The sequence below is a fragment of the Macaca fascicularis genome, chromosome 6 (assembly GCF_037993035.2).
Source record: "Macaca fascicularis isolate 582-1 chromosome 6, T2T-MFA8v1.1".
Lineage (NCBI taxonomy): Eukaryota > Metazoa > Chordata > Mammalia > Primates > Cercopithecidae > Macaca > Macaca fascicularis.
The window spans coordinates 76,397,078-76,416,321 of NC_088380.1; the positions used below are offsets into that span (position 1 = coordinate 76,397,078).

At 43.2% G+C, this 19,244-nt stretch overlaps 1 protein-coding gene across 4 annotated transcripts in view; it reads right to left on the reverse strand.

Moving 5' to 3' along the window:
- Nucleotides 1-19,244, reverse strand: part of ZNF366 (zinc finger protein 366) — an 85,956-nt gene that overhangs the window by 34,518 nt on the left and 32,194 nt on the right. For all 4 annotated transcript variants that reach the window (XR_006698741.2, XR_006698740.2, XM_005557123.5 and 1 more), the window contains 2 exons: nucleotides 3,645-4,990; nucleotides 216-407 (listed from right to left, as the gene is read on the reverse strand). Coding sequence is in view for 2 of the 4 variants with exons in the window: in XM_005557123.5 (XP_005557180.3) it covers nucleotides 216-407; nucleotides 3,645-4,976 (1,524 nt within the window). In the remaining 2 variants the exon portion in view is untranslated. The remainder of the gene's footprint in view (nucleotides 1-215; nucleotides 408-3,644; nucleotides 4,991-19,244) is intronic.

Consider the following 19,244-nt stretch of genomic DNA (forward strand, 5'->3'; position numbering starts at 1 on the left):
ACAAACAGGGCAGGCTCCTTAGGGACCTCCAGCCTGGCATGACATAAGTGGGATGTGCAGAGGCGCAGAGTGGCAGATGGGACCTGGGGTTGGCCACGGACCTATTCTGAGCCCCCGTAGCCCCACTGATGAAATAGAGTAGAAGGCTCCCTGGGGACCCTTTCCTATCAGGCATTTGCGCAACTCTCTGGTTCCTCTCAAGTCCCACTGCCCACCTTGCATTTGAAAGGCTTCACATCAGAGTGGACGATCATGTGTGCCTTGAGGGTCTGCTTCTGCACGAAGCTCTTGTAGCAGAGGTGACACTGGTAGGCGCGGATGTTGGTATGGATCAGCACGTGTCGCTTCATGTTGGCCAGCAGGGTGAACTCCCGCCCACAAATTCCACACTTGTGCTCCTTCACACCCTGCAGGGAGGGAAGATTCAGAAAAGTGGTGATTGACAGGTAGCATGCTTTCATCAGGATCATAGACTTCATTTTCCTCTCTGCTACATCAATCCACAAAGAGCTTGGTGATAGATGTTGAGTTTCAAATGGTGTAGCTTCAGCCTTGTTAAATTGCTATTTTCTTGAAAAGTGTTGATTATATAATCCTTTTTTTCCCCTTCTGAAAACCATAAACTAGCCAGACTGTTAGAGGAAAAGAAAGCTATTGCTTTCGTTGTTCCAGCTGCTGCTGGGGTTAAGTCTCTAGTGATAGTTCTTGAGGATTAACAGGCTTTTGTTAAGAGCACTGTGGGCTGATATGCAATACGAGTCTATAATCCAGCTTTCATGATAATGACAAAATAAAATCTTCCAAAATGATATTATTATTTACTCTATGGAAACCAGTGTTCTCTTGGGTTCTCATTAATGGACTTGAAAATCCCAGAACATCTTATATCCACACTTCAGTAAATTACAACTTGATAATCACCCTCTCAAGCTGGTCCCCTGGGTTCCCACAGGCCACACTGACCTCCACAATGACATGGTTATGGAGCCTCCCCTAAGCCAGCTCCTTCTTATAAAGAAGTTTGGCAAGAGATAGCTTTCTGCATTAAGGAACAAGACAGGAGGCTTTCTTGTTTCCTTTCTGTGCATGAAGGTGTGTTTGAACCAAGGCCCTTAATTGAGAGCATTTCCAGGGACTCACAGCTTAAGCCGGGCATTCACTAATCCTGACTATCCATTACTTCCCCGCAAAGGCCTTTGCAAGAGGTCTTGACCCAGAATGACTTTTGGGAAGAAAAATTTAGAGAACCAGGGCACTAAACTGAAGGTTACCATAGGATTGGAACAAGTTGCTTAGTTAACAACGGTACCTGATGAAATCCATATTGCCTGATAGTCATAGTGGCTGAAGGAGGGAAGGAGGGATTCTAAGCTCATCTCTGACTCTGTCTATGTTTCCATTTCTTTACTTTGAGTCAAGGTAAGAAAGAATCACTCTGCAGTTCTGGTGGGCCCATGGTACTAAAGGGTGGATTCAGGTCTCTGCCTGGCTATTCCCTGACTGTAAAACCTTAGATGAGTTCTGTGGCCTTTTTTAATGAAGGCTTCTCATCTCAAGATGAAGTGGTAGGTCATGAGAACCCTGGGGTTCTTTCTAACTCAAGCACTGTCTAGTCCAGATGATGTTACATGAGTACGCATTTATATTAATAAGGAGACCTAGAAATCAACCTCCTTTGGAAATTAAACTTTGATTCTGCCTAAGGAGATGAATTTTTAAAATGTAGTGCATATTTAAATACTGAGTTTAAAATTATAAAATTTATGAAAAACATTTTCTTAATGGATTTTAAATTTTATTTTAGCATCTTTCTTCTCTCAAGATTTTTTCTGGGCTTGGCTCTGATCCATTTGTCCTGAAACCAAGGAGAATTTTCTTATCACTGTTTTCAGAATTCTTTAAAGAGAATTCTGTGTCCAAAGTAAGATTCACCTGTGGGCTGGCCTCGAATGCAAATGAGCAGGAGCCTGGACACAACTTTGAAGCAACAAAGGAAGCTGTTAGTTCTCTGATAAGATCAGTGGAATCACAAAGTCGGAGCCTGTCAGGTGGTCAGCGGTGTGAACAGAGAAGCAGGTGGAAAAGAGGAAGTGCTCACCATAGAGTGGCCAAGGCACAGATGCCTGTGCCAGAGATTCCTGAGTGACCTGCCATGCCTCAGTGTCTTCAACTGCAGATGGGGAGTAGCTCTTAGAGTTGTTGAGAAGTAAATGAGGATTGAATAAAGAGTGAAACACCTGTCATATAGCAAGTGTTCAACAAATACTACCTCTCACTGTTTGCTTACACCTCTCATTAAAATATATTTTGTTTTCTAATTCAAATGAAACTTATTTCAGACACCAGGCTGTTTCTCCCATTTTGACTTCATTTTCTACCATCTTACAGGATCTTTATAAACTCTAAAATGCACTTTTGATTCCTTTCCCACATATAAAGGAGCCCCTGAAGTTAGTGAATGGTCCCCCTTGCAACTGAATCCCAGTCTGGGTCCTTTGTTGATGGTTCCTGCACTTGGCAGGTGATTCCCCTTTGGATGGTATCTACAGGTGCCTTTTGTAGGGCAGGACTTGTTTGTGCAGAGCCCACAAGGCAGCCACACATTTCATCTCAGCTGCAGAGCCAGAAAATGCCCTGTGTGTTGTCCTAACCTAACAAGTGAAACCTATTATAGCACAGCAGAAACATTATCTTGACTGGGCAAAGTCCTCTGCTGACCTTTCAGAATTAAAGAATGCTTTAGAAGTTCTGGCTTGCTAGAAATCTTTCCTGCCAAGAAAACCACTTGAGGTTAAGGGTGTGAGAGTAGGAGTCAGTGGGGGCAAAACTCCCTCTTGGAGGCTCAAAGCAGTTTCCATAGTTTAGCTGGGGTAAGATTTCAGGGACACCACTAGGGCCTTGTTTTAGTTCAGCCTGAATGACTCTAGGGCTATGTTTGCAAACTGGGCTGAACTTAGACTCTTGGGTCTGTATTTCCCCTTGAAGACCTGAGCATGGAGAAGATCAAACAAAACCAGAGAAGGATGCTTTCTCATGCCTCCTACAATATAAACCACAGGGCCCTTCACCCAACTAGGAACGGGTTCAACACAGGGAGGCATAGGCCCTGCCAGCCTTGGCCAAGCTCTGCTTCCCTTGGAGAGCTTGCATGTGAAGCGGGTCTCACAGTTGAGGGAGAAAACAATGCAAAAAGTTGTTTTCCACTGCTTCAACAGTACGAGACCAAGAGAATTCTCCAGAAGGTGCTCCCTGGCACATCCCAGGCACAGAGCTGATTTAGGGTCTGATGACACACTCATTCTAGTGCCTTGGATGAAGTTTCTAGAAGCAGAATCTGCAAGATTCTTGGAGGCTAGGGAGCATCCTTCCTCATCCTCCTCTGCAAACGTCTGCATTATTTATTTCTAGGCCTACCTTAGAGTCTAGAAGGCTGGTGGGGGAAAGGGTTTGGTTGAGAATCGTTCTTTCCTATTTAAAAATGAGGAAGGACCTCAGGGCTTAGCCAAGGGACGGCTTATCCGGGGTTGCCCAGCTCCTCGGGTTCAGATGCAGAGCGGCACAGGCGTCCTGCTCCCCAGGGTTCTGCTCATGGCCCCACTCCTCTTCCCAAGGCCCCGCCCACCCCACCAGGGGCCCCGCGGTACCTTGTGGGTGAGGGAGTGCTGCTTGAGGTGGTGCGGCTGCACGAACTCCATGCCGCACTCGGAGCAGATGTAGGGCCGGATGTCCTTGTGCTTCATCATGTGGTTCTGCAGCTGGCTCGGGTACTGGAAGGTCTTGTCGCACTCGGAGCAGTTGTACTGGATGGGGCCTCGGTGCGTGGTGAGGTGTCTCTTCAGTTGGGCCAGGGTGGGGAAGTCAAGGCCGCACTCCACACAGATGTTCTCGCGCCCACTGGCGTGCTTAGCTTCGTGGGCCTTGAGCTCGCTGGGGTAGGCAAAGCCGCGGCCGCACACGCGGCAGTTGTGCGGCTTCACCTCACTGTGCTGCATCATGTGGCGTTTCAGGTGGCTGGTCTGGGTGAAGGCCTTGTGGCACACCTGGCACTTGTGGGGCCGCGTGCCCTGATGGGTCAGCATGTGCGTGTGCAGGTGGCTGAGCTGCTTGAAGAGCTTCCCGCAGTGCGTGCACGCGTGCGGCTTGATCCCACTGTGGCCCAGGATGTGGGTGACCAGGTTGTACTTGGAGGTGTACGACTTCTCGCAGGTGGGGCACTGCCAGCGCTTCTGCGCGCCGCCCACGTCCACGTAGTAGCTGTCATCGATCTGCACGTTCACGTCCACCCTCTCCACCTTCTGCTTGGTCTCCTCGCTCTCCTGGGGCTCGGCTTTCCGGGGCAGCAGAGGTTCCGGGGGCCGCTTGGGCAGGAAGGTGTGCCGGCTGAAGGGGAAGGGCGAGGACGACGGCACGAAGAAGGGGAACATGAGGCCCGGGTGGACTTTGGGGTAGTAGGGGTAGGGCGTGGGCAGGAATGGAGTCGGCGTCGGCTGGGGCCACACGGCGCTGGGCTTAATGGGCTCCTGCTTGACGGTCTTGCCCCCCAAGTGTTCCACGCTGCGGTAGAATTGGAAGCCCACGTTGCACAGGTCAATCATCTGAGAGTCATACTTGGGGCGCGGGGGCTGCGGGAACAGCAAAGGGAGGTTGGGAAGGCCGTGGTTTTTGTTCTCCTCGGAGTGGAGGGCGAGGGTGGCTTCTTCTGCAGGGTGGTTATAGGGCATCTTTGTGGGCATGCTCTTCCGTTTCCTAGACCCCGCTCCTTCGAAGACCCCGGGGAACCCATCTAGGTCTCCTGGAGGAGGTTCATACCGAAACTGGGAAAATGGCCCTCGGAGAGCTTCTGGGAAGGGGTGTCTTTGGGGAGCCTTTCCCCGAGAAACCACTGGCTGCAGGCAGTGGGGAAAGGAGGGCGTCTTCCTCACAGCCAAGTTGAAATGCACATCCTCATCTTTGATCATCTTCATTTCCTTCTGCATCCTTGGCAATTTTCCTTTAAAGAGAAATAAACTTGTGTGTTTTGATTTGGTTTTGTTTTAAATCCTCTTTTCCCTTAAGGGTTCTGGCTATTTATCAGTACTAATTTATGAAGAGTAATACTTGCTTAATATGAACCCTCATTTATCCTAGGGCTGTTCAAAATATCGCTTTTCTTTCTCCTTGAAAATCCAGTTATCAATATGGGTAGCACTGGCCTCTTGGGGTGACCCTAGGGCTGAATGGAACTGGGCTCCAGTGTAAATCCAGCCACAAAACCAAAAGGGGTGATGGTAGGAAGGGAAGTGGACTAGTTTGGGAAGAAACCTGAGAACTCATCTGGTCATTGTCCCCATTTAAGATCAGGGTGCCAAAGTCCAGACAAATGAAATGACATTCTCAGGTTACACAGGTACTCACTGAAGGAGTGAGCACCAGACCCATTCTGCTGCAGCTTTTCAATCTGAGATGTAATTGCATCTACTAATGGTGATTGGAAAGTGACTTTTAGGGTCTTTTTTTTTGTGTGTGTGAGGAAACCAATTTTCACTGCTACTCCCTTGCTTGGACCTTTGCTGCTGGAAATGAGGATATTCAAAGCCTCATGGGAGAAGGGATGTTAATGCTTAACTCAGATCTAATCATTTCTGAATATCCACTCTGAGTAAGGTGTGCTACTCAGTTAATGACATAAACATGATTTTAGAAAGCATATCGAGTAGCTCAATGTTATAAAGTCATCCTGGCAATGCACACATTACAGTCTTAAACCTGAAGCAAGCTAGAATGAAATATTCCTTTATTATGTGAAATAAAGCCACACATGGGTCTCTCCTTTCAGATAGGTGTCAAAATAAAGGGCAGGCTTGGTGACTCCTGTGGTGCCTGACACTTCCCCTGCTGACACAACCAGTTACTGTGTCCTGATGACATACATAGGCCTGTCTGAAAGAGCTGGTGGTGAGACAGAGTCTGAACAAGGGGCTGTGTTTTTCACATGTCTCCTTGCCAGTTTTTTTTCTTTCTTTTTTCTTTTTTTTTTGGAGATGGAGTCTGGCTGTGTCGCCCAGGCTGAAGTGCAGTGCAGTGGCACAATCTCAGCTTACTGCAACCTCTGCCTCCTGGGTTCAAGTGATTCTTGTGCCTCAGCCTCCCGAGTAGCTGAGATTACAGGCGTGCACCACCATGGCCTGTTAATTTTTGCATTCTTAGTAGAGACGGGGTTTGTTGGCCAGGCTGGTCTTGAACTGCCAACCTCAAGTGATCCACCCGTCTCAGCCTCCCACAGTTCTGAGATTACAGGCTTGAGCCACTGCGTCTGACCCTGCCAGTTTTCTGTCTTCTTCATATGGATACTGACAGAATGAACCAAGTGCAACTCCACATTTCCAGTGAGGGTCAGTTCTACCCAAGTCCTCTGAGTTTGAATGGGATTATCCCTTTTGCTCATCAGAGGCTCCCATGGAGCCAGTTGGCTTGGCCAGGTGTAAGGTCTGATGTAGGGCCAGTGGAGACAGGGCTGATATAGAGTCTTAGACTAACTCAGGGCTCTAGCCCCCGGGATTGTCTACAAACAAGGCAATATGGGGTGAAGGTCCCAGGGGTGAGAGGGCCAACAGTTTTCAGTGATTTTCTATGATCCTTGGTGAGTCAGATACAGCTTTTACAATGATCCAGATATTCTTAAATTCTTAAATAGCATGTGTGTCTTTTTGGGAGGCTTGAGAGCTGCAGTGCAATTAAAACAAAAATGAGCCTTTTTTTTGTTTGGTTACCTAGTCTATACACAGACAATCCAATGAGGAAAAAATATGTGCCTTATTATATAACTATCTGGGCACTATTTAAAGCTGTTTGTGAAACTGGACAGATAACTAAAAAATAATATTTAATACTTGCTTTGTGTTTATGTGAGTGAAAAGATAGCCCTGGCTTATCTTTCTAACCGTGGGTTTGGGGCTTAGTAATTATGAGCAAGAGCTTGTGTGTTCAGCAAATGGGAGGCCCAACCTGTGTCTTAAAAGATTCTTACTGCAGTGCTAGATCTTCTTCTACTGCTGCCTCAAGGGCCAGGCAATTATAGGAAGTGACGAGGGCAGTGGGAGAATGAAATGTCTAGCTTTATGAGACCCGGAGGGGTGTGGATGGGTGAAATGAGAGTCGTGCTGCTGCTATCAGAAAGGACCAGCAGGAGGATGGGGAAATAGAGGTTCTTTGATGGTTTTTCTTGTTTACTAAATCATCTCTTAGCTTGCAATCCAGAAGGTCCTGATCTCTAGATTCACATAGAGTTATAGAGGGTGTGGCCCAGGCCCAGGAATTTGTTGCATCCATAAAAATAATTGACTTTCAACAAGACTAAATGTGTCCTGCTGAATTGGAGGGGAAAACGGCAGATCCTTTCCTTATTATTTCATTTGGAACATAGTTGATTTTATAACCTCTTGGGAGATAAATTTCTTTTAGTAGAAAGGCTGCTCAGATTGAAAAAGTCTCTTCCAGACTACAAGTACCTATGGCAAACCGTTGAAGAGTCCATCGAGAAGCAAACTGGTTCTCTTTTAAAGTTCTGCTCTGATTAAAAGAGGCAATAATTCCTAGTACATACTAGAGAGCTTGGGTTGAGAATTAGTGAAAAAGAAACATGTCAGAACCTGGGCCAAAATGCACTGAGTTTCCTGTGTATTTTATTATTAAGAAGGTACTTCTTCTTAAGTACGTGGCTAATGACGTGTTGTATCTTTATACAACGGGCTGTAGCTTATACTGGAAAGCTACTGACTTGGAAAGGAATGTTATCACTAATTTTGAAACGGAAGGTATTTCAGTCTATGCATGTTATTATTGCCTTTGTTTAATATTTTTGTTTTTAGTTATGACATAATCAACTAATTGTTTCCTTTTAATACATTAGGAGTTGTAATATACTCCTAATATAATGTTAATCTCAAAAGCATAGTTATTTTCAGCATTTGAATTTTTATCACCATTGTCCTGGTAAAGCAAAAAAAAAAATGTTGAACAGAGATGATGTGTTTTTTTTTTTAAACATAAATGACACAATTATGTCCCCAAATGCAGAGACTTTAGGTGCATACATTTTAATTTTTTATATATTTTAATCTCATAATATTAATTTCCCCCAGTTTCTGTGTGTATATATAATGATTCTCCCACTCTTAAAATAGTAGTCTGTGCACACTAGAATAAAATCAGAAACCCAGAAAGTTTTTTAAAAAGTAGGATCTCAGCCGGGTGTGATGGCTCAAGCCTGTAATCCCAGTACTTTGGGAGGCCGAGGCAGGTGGATCACGAGGTCAGGAGTTTGAGACCAGCCTGGCCAAGATGGTGAAACTCATCTCTATTAAAAATTCAAAAATTAGCCAGGTGCAGTGGTGGGCGCCTGTAATCCCCGCCACTTGGGAGGCTGAGTCAGGACAATCGCTTGAACCCAGGAGTCGGAGGTTGCAGTGAGCCGAGATTGCACCACTGCACTCTAGTCTGGGCGACAGAGCAAGACTCTGTCTAAAAAAAAAAAAAAAAAAGTAGGATCTATCCAGGGAAATTTTTACAGACATTTAAAACAGCAGTCCCTTTCTGAATACAGATGCATAAGGACCTTAAGGATCATCACCAGTCCCTACAGAGGTCAAGGAGAAGTAGATCTGATTTCCCCTTGGCCTGCCTGAGACAGAAATCAGCTGTGGCTGCTTCTAGCTATTAATATCCCTGCCTTTGAGCACCAGCACCAGGTGATAAGGAGAAGCCCTAGATGGTAAAACAACAACAACAACAACAACAACAACAACAAAATCTAGCAAACAAATCCATCCTGGGGAAGGGGAGTGTTGAAGGGAAAAGCCGGGAAGGATATCTCCCTGAGGAGGTAATTTATTTTGAAATCAGTCAAGTTAAAATTCAGGGTGTCCTCCGCAAAAATATTAATAGATTCATAGAAAACCGCAATATGTACCACCCACATGCTCGCCTCTATTTGTTACAGTAGACCCACAGGCACCCATAAAACTGACAGGACTCTTATGCAGGAGGCAGGAGAAGCTTGGGGATGGCAATCTGGTTAGGAGACCCAAAACATGAGGAGGTGGGGCAAGCCCTGCTAAGTCATTGATCCATGGCTGCCTCCAGAGGCCCTGGAGAAAACTAGCAGGTTGTAAGACAGTTCCCCACCAGGAAGAGTTGAAACAACATGCAAAAAGAAAGAAGAACTGAAAATGTAAAAGCCGCTGGGTGTGGGATAATGGAAAAAGTGCTGGTTTGGAGCCTGAAGGTCTAGGTTTGAATGTGGGCTTTGTGCTAGCAGCTGTGGGAGACTGAGTAAGTTACTTTTGAGGTTTGATTTTCTCATTCATGAAATGGAAGTTAGGATATCCCCACAGGGTAGTTGGAAATTTACAATGTGTGTGAGAAAGTATGTTAAACACTAGACAGTATGCTGCCCTTAAGGAGTGAGAAAGAGTGGACAGGAGAGGGGGACTGGGTTGTGATCAGCGGTTTGATGCTGTCTGACATCATGTCTGTTTTCTAAGCTGAAGCTCTTGATCACCACTGATGGCATCTGGGCCTCTGCCTTGCAAGTTAACCAAGACTTTACCCATTTATCCTGAGTTGGTCTTGTCACAGCAGCGAAGGTGAGCCACACTCAAGAAGGCCATGGATAAGGCTAGGGTGAGTTATTCATACCATGTGGCAATAAACCATACAGTTAAAGAATACCTCCCCATCCCTTCTCTATGGCTGTTTTTGCTATTACGGAGATGTTTTCAAGCTTATGTTAATAATAGTCTGCCTTGATGTATGAGGATTTGAAGCAAAGGCTGATCTCATGAGCTATTTCAGCCAGTGTGTGAGAAACTGAAACAATGCCCCACGTCTAACATCAGAGGTCACCTTCCTAGGGACAGGAGGACCTGTTTGTCAAACCCAAAGTCTCAGACACTAGAATAGTGCTGGGTCAACATTAGCAAACCAGCTCTTACAATTCCTGCTAGACTGTGAAGACAGGGACTGGGTCTGTTTTAGTCACTGCTGCATCTTCAGTTCCCGGGATGGTGCGTGGCTCAAAGTAGATGCCCAATCAACTGCTTTGGGATGAAAGAAGAAATGGGTGGTTCTTGTTTTTAAAGTCTCCCCATGAAGTTTTAAAATGTATAATTTTATCTTGCATTATTTAGACTGTGGATGACTTTCAGTATGTCCCTAATGAAATCATCAGCACATCTATAAGTTATTAGGTAGTTATTATGAAAAGAACTTGATACACAGGCTTTATATGAGCTGTTGCTTACCCTCCTCATTCAAGGGCACTATTGTCTGAACTAACTCTCAGATTCAGGGTAAGCCCTAAATCCTGGCTACACTAACACTGGAGAGCCATTATCAAAGTGCCACCAAATTCTGCAACCCAGCCAGAAAACAGATTCCTGAAAAGTCCAAAGGGCAGTCATGGGTAGAAAGAAAGATTCCTGGATTGAGAAAGGGAAATGTAAAGCAAGAGTGGGTGGTCACCCTGCACTCTTCCACCTAAAAAAATGTTTGGGAAATTAATAGCAGCCCATTCTTTGTACTAATAAGAGGGAGAAGATTTTGAAATAATCATACATTTTCATTGTTATGGTCAGACATTGTTCTAAGGTCCCTGGCTTTCTACAATGCATCACCCAAACCCAATAGGCTATAAATCAAGAAACAAATAGTTTAAAAAGGAACCTATTGGGTTAATCTGTGTTAAAGGAATCTGGGACTCAGATAGCTTCCTTAACTGCTATTATCCATAGGAGTTCGTTACGAAGAAATAGGGAAATAGGGAATGAATGAATTTTAAAACCAAAACCAAAATCTCCTCTTTGACCCATAAGGACCAATGAGAGAAATCCAAGGCCTAACCAAGACAAAACCACATTTAGTTTGGGGGGAAATATGCTGTTAATAATGGTCTTTAATTGGGAATTCACCTACTGCACCAAAATATAAATATTCCCCAGATAAAATTACTGGTATTTTGTGGTTCTCATTCAAATCAAAGGTCATTCCAGTAAATGTTGTTGAAAGAGTCACAGTGAGCCAGCATGCCAGGGGCAAATCTCTTTATCTCTCCTCCACCACACTGACTTCTGTTGGTCCTGAAATTCACAAAAGAATAGTCACTCTTCCATGAAAGAGAGAAAATGAACTCTTCATTCCTTGAAGCTCTCCCATTTTCATTGGAAAATGTTACATTTTACTCTTGGAGGCCCTGACTTCCCTTGTAATATGAGAGTGGCAGTTTACTTATGTGATGTACCCCAGAGCTCTGTTCTCAACAGAGGTGGAAGCAGGGAAAAGGTGAGAGTCAAGGAAATTGGTGAGAATAAACAGCAGTGTGAAGAGAAACAAAGGGTAGGGGGTGGGGAGGACCACAGGAAGGCAGAGGAGGAGAGACATGAACTGGCAGTTGTCTTCTGTGTTCATACAAAGGATCTCCTAGGGAGGCTCCTCTGAAGAGGGATTTTTAAGTCTTGTAATGTTCTAACGTTTCAGCATAATTATCTTAATATATGTGAACTTATACTGCTGAGTTCTTCATTTGTAGATGTTTGGCAAGTAATGATTCAGTCTGGCATTCCTGTGATTGGCAGGAATAGAAGGGTCTCGAAAGACAGCTGGCAGATGGAGCAGTATGTGGTCAAAAAAGTGAATGTTCTGCCTCGTCACTCTCTGGGTCAGTGGTAGAACCAAAAAGAGGTAACCTGATGCTGGAGCAGGCCCCAGGACCCTTCCAGATGCCCTTCTGGCCCCCATTTAATTTATAAACCCCAATTCCTCTCATTTTGTTATAAAAATAATCTGTCAGCCCATGATGTGGGCCAAGTCCTCTAGGTGGCCAGAAAACATGAATTGTTGATGAAACTTGTTCACATGTGAAATAGCCAACTGAACTCACAAAATCAATTTTTTGAAAGTTCCTAAATACAACCAAGACATAATATAATATGTTCATAATATAAAGACATAATATAAACAATTGTGTATTGTTTAAATAGTCCATAATTAACTTGCATGTTTACCATTTGTATATCTTAAATGTATACATTGATAAGAAGCTCTTAGTAAAAAAATTATCAACAACAGATCCAGCTACTAACTTGCATAGGTTAAAATGGATGTGGGTTTCATATGGGAAAGAGAAGTTTTTCTTTTAAGTGCTGAATACCTAGACCTAGTTTCTGGAAAGCAGGAGTGAATATAATCATTTGAGCTTGGAACAGCTGCCAGCATGTTGGGGTTATCTCTGTCCTCGTGACCCATTTAAAGGAAGGAAATGAATTGGAGATATGACTTAGCAGTTCTCTTCTCCAACCTCAGAGCTAGTATATCTCTAATAGATGGTGCTCTAAGTAGAATGTTAGAATTTTTCTCCAACTTTCTTTGGAGGGAATATCTTTAGAATATATGTTGTTTGTTCATGTTCACAGACAAATAAATTTGATAAAGTTACTCCTAGCTACACAAAAAATACATATGCATGTTAGAAACCTTCTTTTTGTCCACCTCTGAAAATGACAGCATATTCAGTCTGGTGGGCTCCAGAATTGGTAGATAGTACCAGAAAATTTTACAGTCTGCAAGCAAAAGTGCTGAGAATCAACGCATAATTGATGAGGTTAGCCATCTATGGAAAGAACCTATTTTAAAAGTATAACTCAAGGAAATATTAGGTGGGGAGAAGTTGATAGAAATATTTTGTATTTTGCTTCTGGTGGTAATTACACAACTCTGTATTTGTCAAAATTTAAAGAACCAAAGGAATGAATTTTACTGAATTTAAATTAAAAATAAGTTTAAAAATATAAAAGAAATATACAAAAATGCTATTCTGCACACTGTTATTAAAAGTGTGTATGAGGATATTTGGAAAACATCCAGCAATAGTCAAGGTGACCAGACCCCACCCAATAATCAATTCATATTTGTGGAATGTGTCCAATGATATTCATATAATATATACAGAGGGGACCGGGGTTATGAGAATTTAATAATCTTAATTCCTGCTCTATTCAAAGGGGAGACTTTGAATATGGCAGATAGCAGCATTTTTTTGTGTGTGTAGTCTATTCAGCAAGAATATTGTGGGGGCAGGGATGATGCATTAAGTTATCCTTCAAGGTAGTCTTTTGCCCTGATTGCACGTTCAGTAAACAATCTTCTATAATTGCCCTAACATTCTTTGAAATGCAAAATCATCTGGAGCCTGGCACAGTGGCTCACGGCTGTAATCCTAGCCGCTAGGGAGGCTGAGGCCAGAGGATTGCTTGAGGCCAGGAGTTTGAGATCACTGTCTCTGCAAACAACAACAACAACAACAACAAACTTAGCCAGGTACGGTGGTATGGGCCTGCATTCCTAGCTACTCAGGAGGCTGAGGTGGGAAGATTGCTTGAGCCCAGGATTTCAAGGCTGCAGTGAGCCATGATCATGCCACTGCATTCTAACCTGGGCAACACAGCAAGACCCCGATTTAAAAAATAAATAATAATAATAATAAAGTAGTATCAGTGGACAAGATCATTCTGGCCATTAGAAAATATACTTCTACTTCTTGTAAATCGGAAGATAGGTATTGATAGGTCACTGTGGTGCATCATTTCCCCTAAGCTTGATGAACTGAGTTCTCTGACAACATGGAAGTTGTTTATTGTAATATTCTCCACACTTGCCCGCCAAATCCTAAGTTGCCATGGCCCCACCGGATGCTGCTCTCCCATGCAGCCTACCTGAGCAGCCAGCTACATTCTTTCTTTAACATTTCATTGGCTGTATCCACCATATTGTTGCAAGATTCTGCAGGGCAGGAGAAGGAGAGAACCTTCTCTAGTGGAGTCTTTATGGAGACTTCTAGGTGAAACCTTCCTTTCCACAAGAGCCAGAAGCAAACCCCTCACTTCTCTGAAGCCTATCACAATTGTTGGATGTTCCACTCATTGGCAGGATCCTGTGCTGCCTGTCACCTTTCTGTGTGGGTAGATGTCCTATATTTCTAATATAATCTGGTTAGAAAGTCAGAAACTTGCCTAGTGCCTCATGTATGGTTCAAATCTCATCATTACTTGAAAATTTACTTGACAAATAACCATGTCCTAGCTTTCTCTTGCTCCCTGATCCCAAGCAAAATTTTGCTATTTCCAGAAGACAGGACTAACTGGTTGACTTGTCCTGTCCCAGTTTATCCCAAGTCAACCTCACATAAATTAACTGCTAAGAACATCTCCCATGAGGAAGGTGCTTTAGCCACAGCATAGCAGGGACTGGGGTAGTGCTCCTCAGAATGGATGGCCCCTGCTTCATCCTGGCTCAGGCTCCTTGGCCAATGAGTGGCGTGTTTCTTTGATATGAAAGATAGAATGTCCTGTTTCACTGAAATAGCATAAAGGGGTATGGGAGGGTTCTGAAAATGCCCAAGGTGACGGTGGGCAAATGCCAATGAGTCTCTGAGTGAGTATGCCACCAGAGCAAAACATGCCCACATTCCCGCAAACACAGTGTGTCCTGGAAGGGCAGGCCACCATGATTTCCCTCACTGACTCAATAGCTGCAGATTCCCCATGACTCTCCATGCAAACGCTCATTCGCTTTGTGGAAAAGCCCATCCTCAGGGGCAGATGGGTCTGTGACCCCACTGTTCACTGTTTCTTTTTATTTTATGTAGATAGATTTCTTGCTATATTTCTGCCTTCTGATGAATGATCACTCTGCATCTGGATACCTTTTCTCCCCACTTGACATTTTTATAGTTCCAAGTCTTCTCATTCATCTGCTTCATATTGATTTTTTTCTATTGATTCTGCTCACTAAAATCATTCTTATAAAATATACATACTTATAAAATACATGCACTTATCTCCTTGTGTACATGTACAGATAGCCTACCTCTAGAAGGAAATAGAAGAATCTGATATTATCTACTGTCTCTGGGGAAAAGGACTGTATGGCTGAAGGAGGAAGGCTTGGGAGTGAAGCAGCTGAGTTACCAATTTATGGAGGGGCTGTTCCCATCATAGTCTATAGGTGGGTGACTCTGCAGCTGTTCAGTGCCCTGAGTAGAAAGGAAATTTTCAATGGTATACTTTTGCAACTTATACTTCTATACACTGTAGATGACTTAGCTATTCAAATACTTGCATTAAAAATGTAAAAATTCATATTGGTTTTCAAACAGCAAACACTCAGACAAAATTAGACTTGGGATTCCCTTCCTTTTGAGCTCTGAAAAATTCCCTTGAGGCATTTTAATGGGCTTCTTGATTTTTCTGCCCAGGATCTTAAAAAAAATTGAGATGGGGTCTCACTTTGTTGCCCAGGCTGGTCTTGAACTCCTGGCCTCAAGTGATCCTCCAACCTCAGTCTCTGCCTAAGTTCTTTGGATGCTTCTGTCGGACTTCACCCTGGCTTATACTTTGGGCATACAGCTTTATGACACAGGCTTGTATCATCAGGAAAACAAATACAGACCACAATAAAGACTCAGACTGTGAGGAACCTCCCTGCAGGTATTCACTCAGCAAACTGCTTCAAGTGTCTCTTCTGTGTCTGCACTATGCTGGGTGCCAGGAGGACAGTGTCTCATAAACCGAACACTAGGTTCAAGGAACTCACCATCTAGTGGAAGGAACTGACAACCAGATGTGGCGCAAAATGTTTTAGGAGCTACTAGAAGAATATTGAACTGGTTGGTTGATTTACTGAACATGAGAGAACAAAAAGCAGAACTACATTTCCTTGACTAACATCAGAAACTATTTTCTTTCAAAATGTCAAAATGTTCTTTTCTCTTGTTTTTTTGTGTTTTTGTTTGTTTGTTTGTTTTTCCTACTCATTAAAATGTCAGTTAAAACAACATGAAAAGGATGAAGGACTATCTTTGGATGTGAAGGTTGACAGAAAAAGTTTCCCCTTTCCCAACCAGTGCCACAGCCTTCCCTACCAGTATGTTCTGTAGAACAGAGGAAGAATTTGGGGACTTGCAAAATTAGACTGACCTTCAATTAACTGCATTAAGAAAGCCAGTAAGTGTAAGTCCAAAAATGAACTTCAGTTAGCCTTGAAATAAAGAAGAATCAGTTGGAAACATTCGCAGTAATTACAGAATTACACACTGCAAATATGATTAATCCAGTTTCTCCATTCCAGCTCTCCGAGTTTCTCCCTGGCTTCTTCTCCAATGCTGAGAAGGCACTGTGGCATGTCAAGGGTGAGCCCTTTAGATTTTGACAATGTAAAGTCCTTCCCCAGGTCCCTAATGTAGTTGAGTTGCTTAAAAGCTGCTTTCAGGGTAAATGAAAAGTCCAATCCTATTTGTACCACTGTAGAACCACAAAGTACAAAGCATGCCCCAGCCCTCAGACAGAATCAGTCCCCCTTCCTCTCAGCTCCCACAGACTGTGCCCACACCCTCGAGGGAGCTTCCTCATGGGATATTGCATAATCTAACCTCCCACAACACTGGGATCTCCTTGAAGCCAGGGACCATTTCCTAAACCTTTCTGCATCGTCACTATCTTATACAATGACTGGTACTTAACATTTTTAAGTGACGAATTTTAAAATTGCTATAATTTGCTAGTCTTAAGAGGATTTTGTTCTGGTTTTTTTTTTTTTTTTTTTTTTTTTTTTTTTTTTTTTACAATAAATAGTAGATAAAACTGCTTGGAATGTGGATATGAGACTGGAGGAGGAGCAGCCTTATTGGAACCATGAAGCAACAATGCCTCCTACCATGTGTGGTCAAGAGGTAGGGGGAGATTGTCAGTGTGGAGCTCCTGTGCCCACTTGGTGCTGGTCTTCTTGTTATTTGAGAAAATGAATCCTTTACTTGGTTAAGCAAATGTATTCAGAGTTCTGTGGCCTGTAGCTAAACACAATCTTTATCTGATATACAGAGCAAATCAAATGTCAACTCTTCTACCTGACTGTCAAAGTTCTCCATGATCAAGTTCAACTCTGTTCCCCTTCTCTCTAAAATCCTGCCAACTGCAGTCAGATCAGACTTTCACTGTTATCTACAAGGGATATAATAATACCTTCCTCGTTGCGTTGCCTTTGTTTAGATTGATTGGCCATCCAGGAATGTTCTTTTCATTAATCCATTCCATTCTTCCAGGCTGAACTTAAGTTCAGCTTCTTCCCAGAAACCTTTGCTCCCTACTCAGTTATCTGTCTCTTGTTTCAAATCCTATGACATTAAACCCACTAATCCCCGGGTTAAATGTATGTTTTTCCCCCTATATTGCACTCTTGATTATTTTGTGTTTAGATTTAGTGCTTAACCAGTGCTTAAGCTCCCTGCAGCCTAGGATTCATACTCTCTTCTGTCATTGCACATTGCACTTTACTGATCACCATGAAGATACTTAGTAGATGTCCCTTGCTTGGTTGTGATCCTCTTACTATGCATTGCTGTATCTGCTTTTGAACAGAGATTTGTCTGTGGCTTGAAGAGCACATGTGAATTTAGGTTGTATCTCCATCTGGTAAATTAATATTGCCATTGGTTGCCAGTTCAGAATCAGAATGAATTAATTTGCCACGTGGAGAAATTTGCAGCAGCAAACATTATCATTATGGCTTATTTATTGCTGTGAGCACTATGTTGAATTTGCACATTGTTTAAAGAGCATTTGTTGGTACTGGAGATCAACGTTTAACCCCTTCAATCTGTGTCTTTGGCCTCAAGAAGATGAGATCAGGAGTTTCTGACAGACACTGTCTCAGAAGCACCACAAAGGTCAATTAAAAGGCTCGGAGCTCTCAGGCTCCGGCACTGAGCTGGGGCAGCTAAGCCATCCCGAAAGTCTCCTTGGAGGGCTGTGGTTCTCCACTGCACACAAAGGAGAAAGGACAGGAGAAGGGGGGAAATGACACTGTTGATTAAACCTGTGAGGGTTTAAATATTCTTCAACTAAATTGAAATAATCACAAGACTTATATCTTGGACAGGTTTGTATCTCTCTTTTGGGACTTAAACTGTGAAAATCAAAAAGGATATCAGAGTAAGGGAGGGAAAGTCCAAATTCAGAAAGGAAGGTTACTGTAATTTCTCAGTTTTCTACATTAATTTTTTTAATGAGATTTCATCACATTCATAACCTTGCTTTCTTTTTGTCTCAAACATACACTCATGCACGTGCACACACACACACACACACACACACACAAGCCATGTAAAGTAATCCAAGTTGCCAATTCTTTGTGTGTGCATTACATTACAAAATAGGGGGATCCCTTCCAAGATATAGTTCCCTTAGTAACCTTACTGGAATTTCCTTCTCTGTATGGAATCCTCCACATCTTTAACCACATAATCCACTTACTACTTGGAATTCTAAGTCTGCCTTATTAAATAACAATTCCTAGTCTAGGAATTACAATGACTCTTTATTTGGCATTTTAATCTCAATTTTTAAAAATTTAATTAGAAAGAAAGGAGGGGTAGCATAAAAGAATTTTTCTGGTGAATTTTTTCTGTCCAGGGGACAGATCTTGGGGCAAAGACCCACAGAAGCCTTTACAAAAGCCTGCGAGATGCTTTGGGAGCTTCTTTGAAGAGGCTCAAAGTTGCTTACTGAGAACTTCACCCTGGAGTCTTGAGAAGAAAAGCCAGAGTTACCATCTTTGCTCTGACATACAAGAGCTTATGAGCAGCAATCCTGAAGTCTGCAGCCTGAAGACCTTCCTACAGGGCTCAGGGACTCAAGATGAGCATCAAGCTGCCTTCATGGACTGGTCTCTGATATATATGCTGCCCACCACAAGCAAGGCCTATGGTGGGTGGGAGAGAAGGGGGTCTTCTGCAAAGAAAGATGTGTACGATGAAATGCCTTCCCTCAGAGGCTTGCTACCACTCACTAAAGATCATAGGACCACAGATTGTCTGAGCCGGAAGGAAGCTAAAAGGAGTACAGAGGTAAGCCGCACTAAATTCTCTTAACCTTTCAGAGGCTTGGTTTCCACATTTATGAAACTCAGCTAATAACGCCTACCTTAGAAATTCATTCAATGAGACCATTATCTTGCAGAGGGCCTGTACAGAATAAGCGAGTTTTGATCTGCTTGTAGTACTATCAATATACAAGTCAGAAAATTGTATTCAATAGATGATACTGATAATAGGATAGCACGTTGGAGTGAGGTAGTCAAAGAAGTTCTGCTATTGATTAGTAGTAGGTAAAAGACAAAGAGGGCTGTAGCATTCTGGAACCAAATCACTGAGGGTAAGC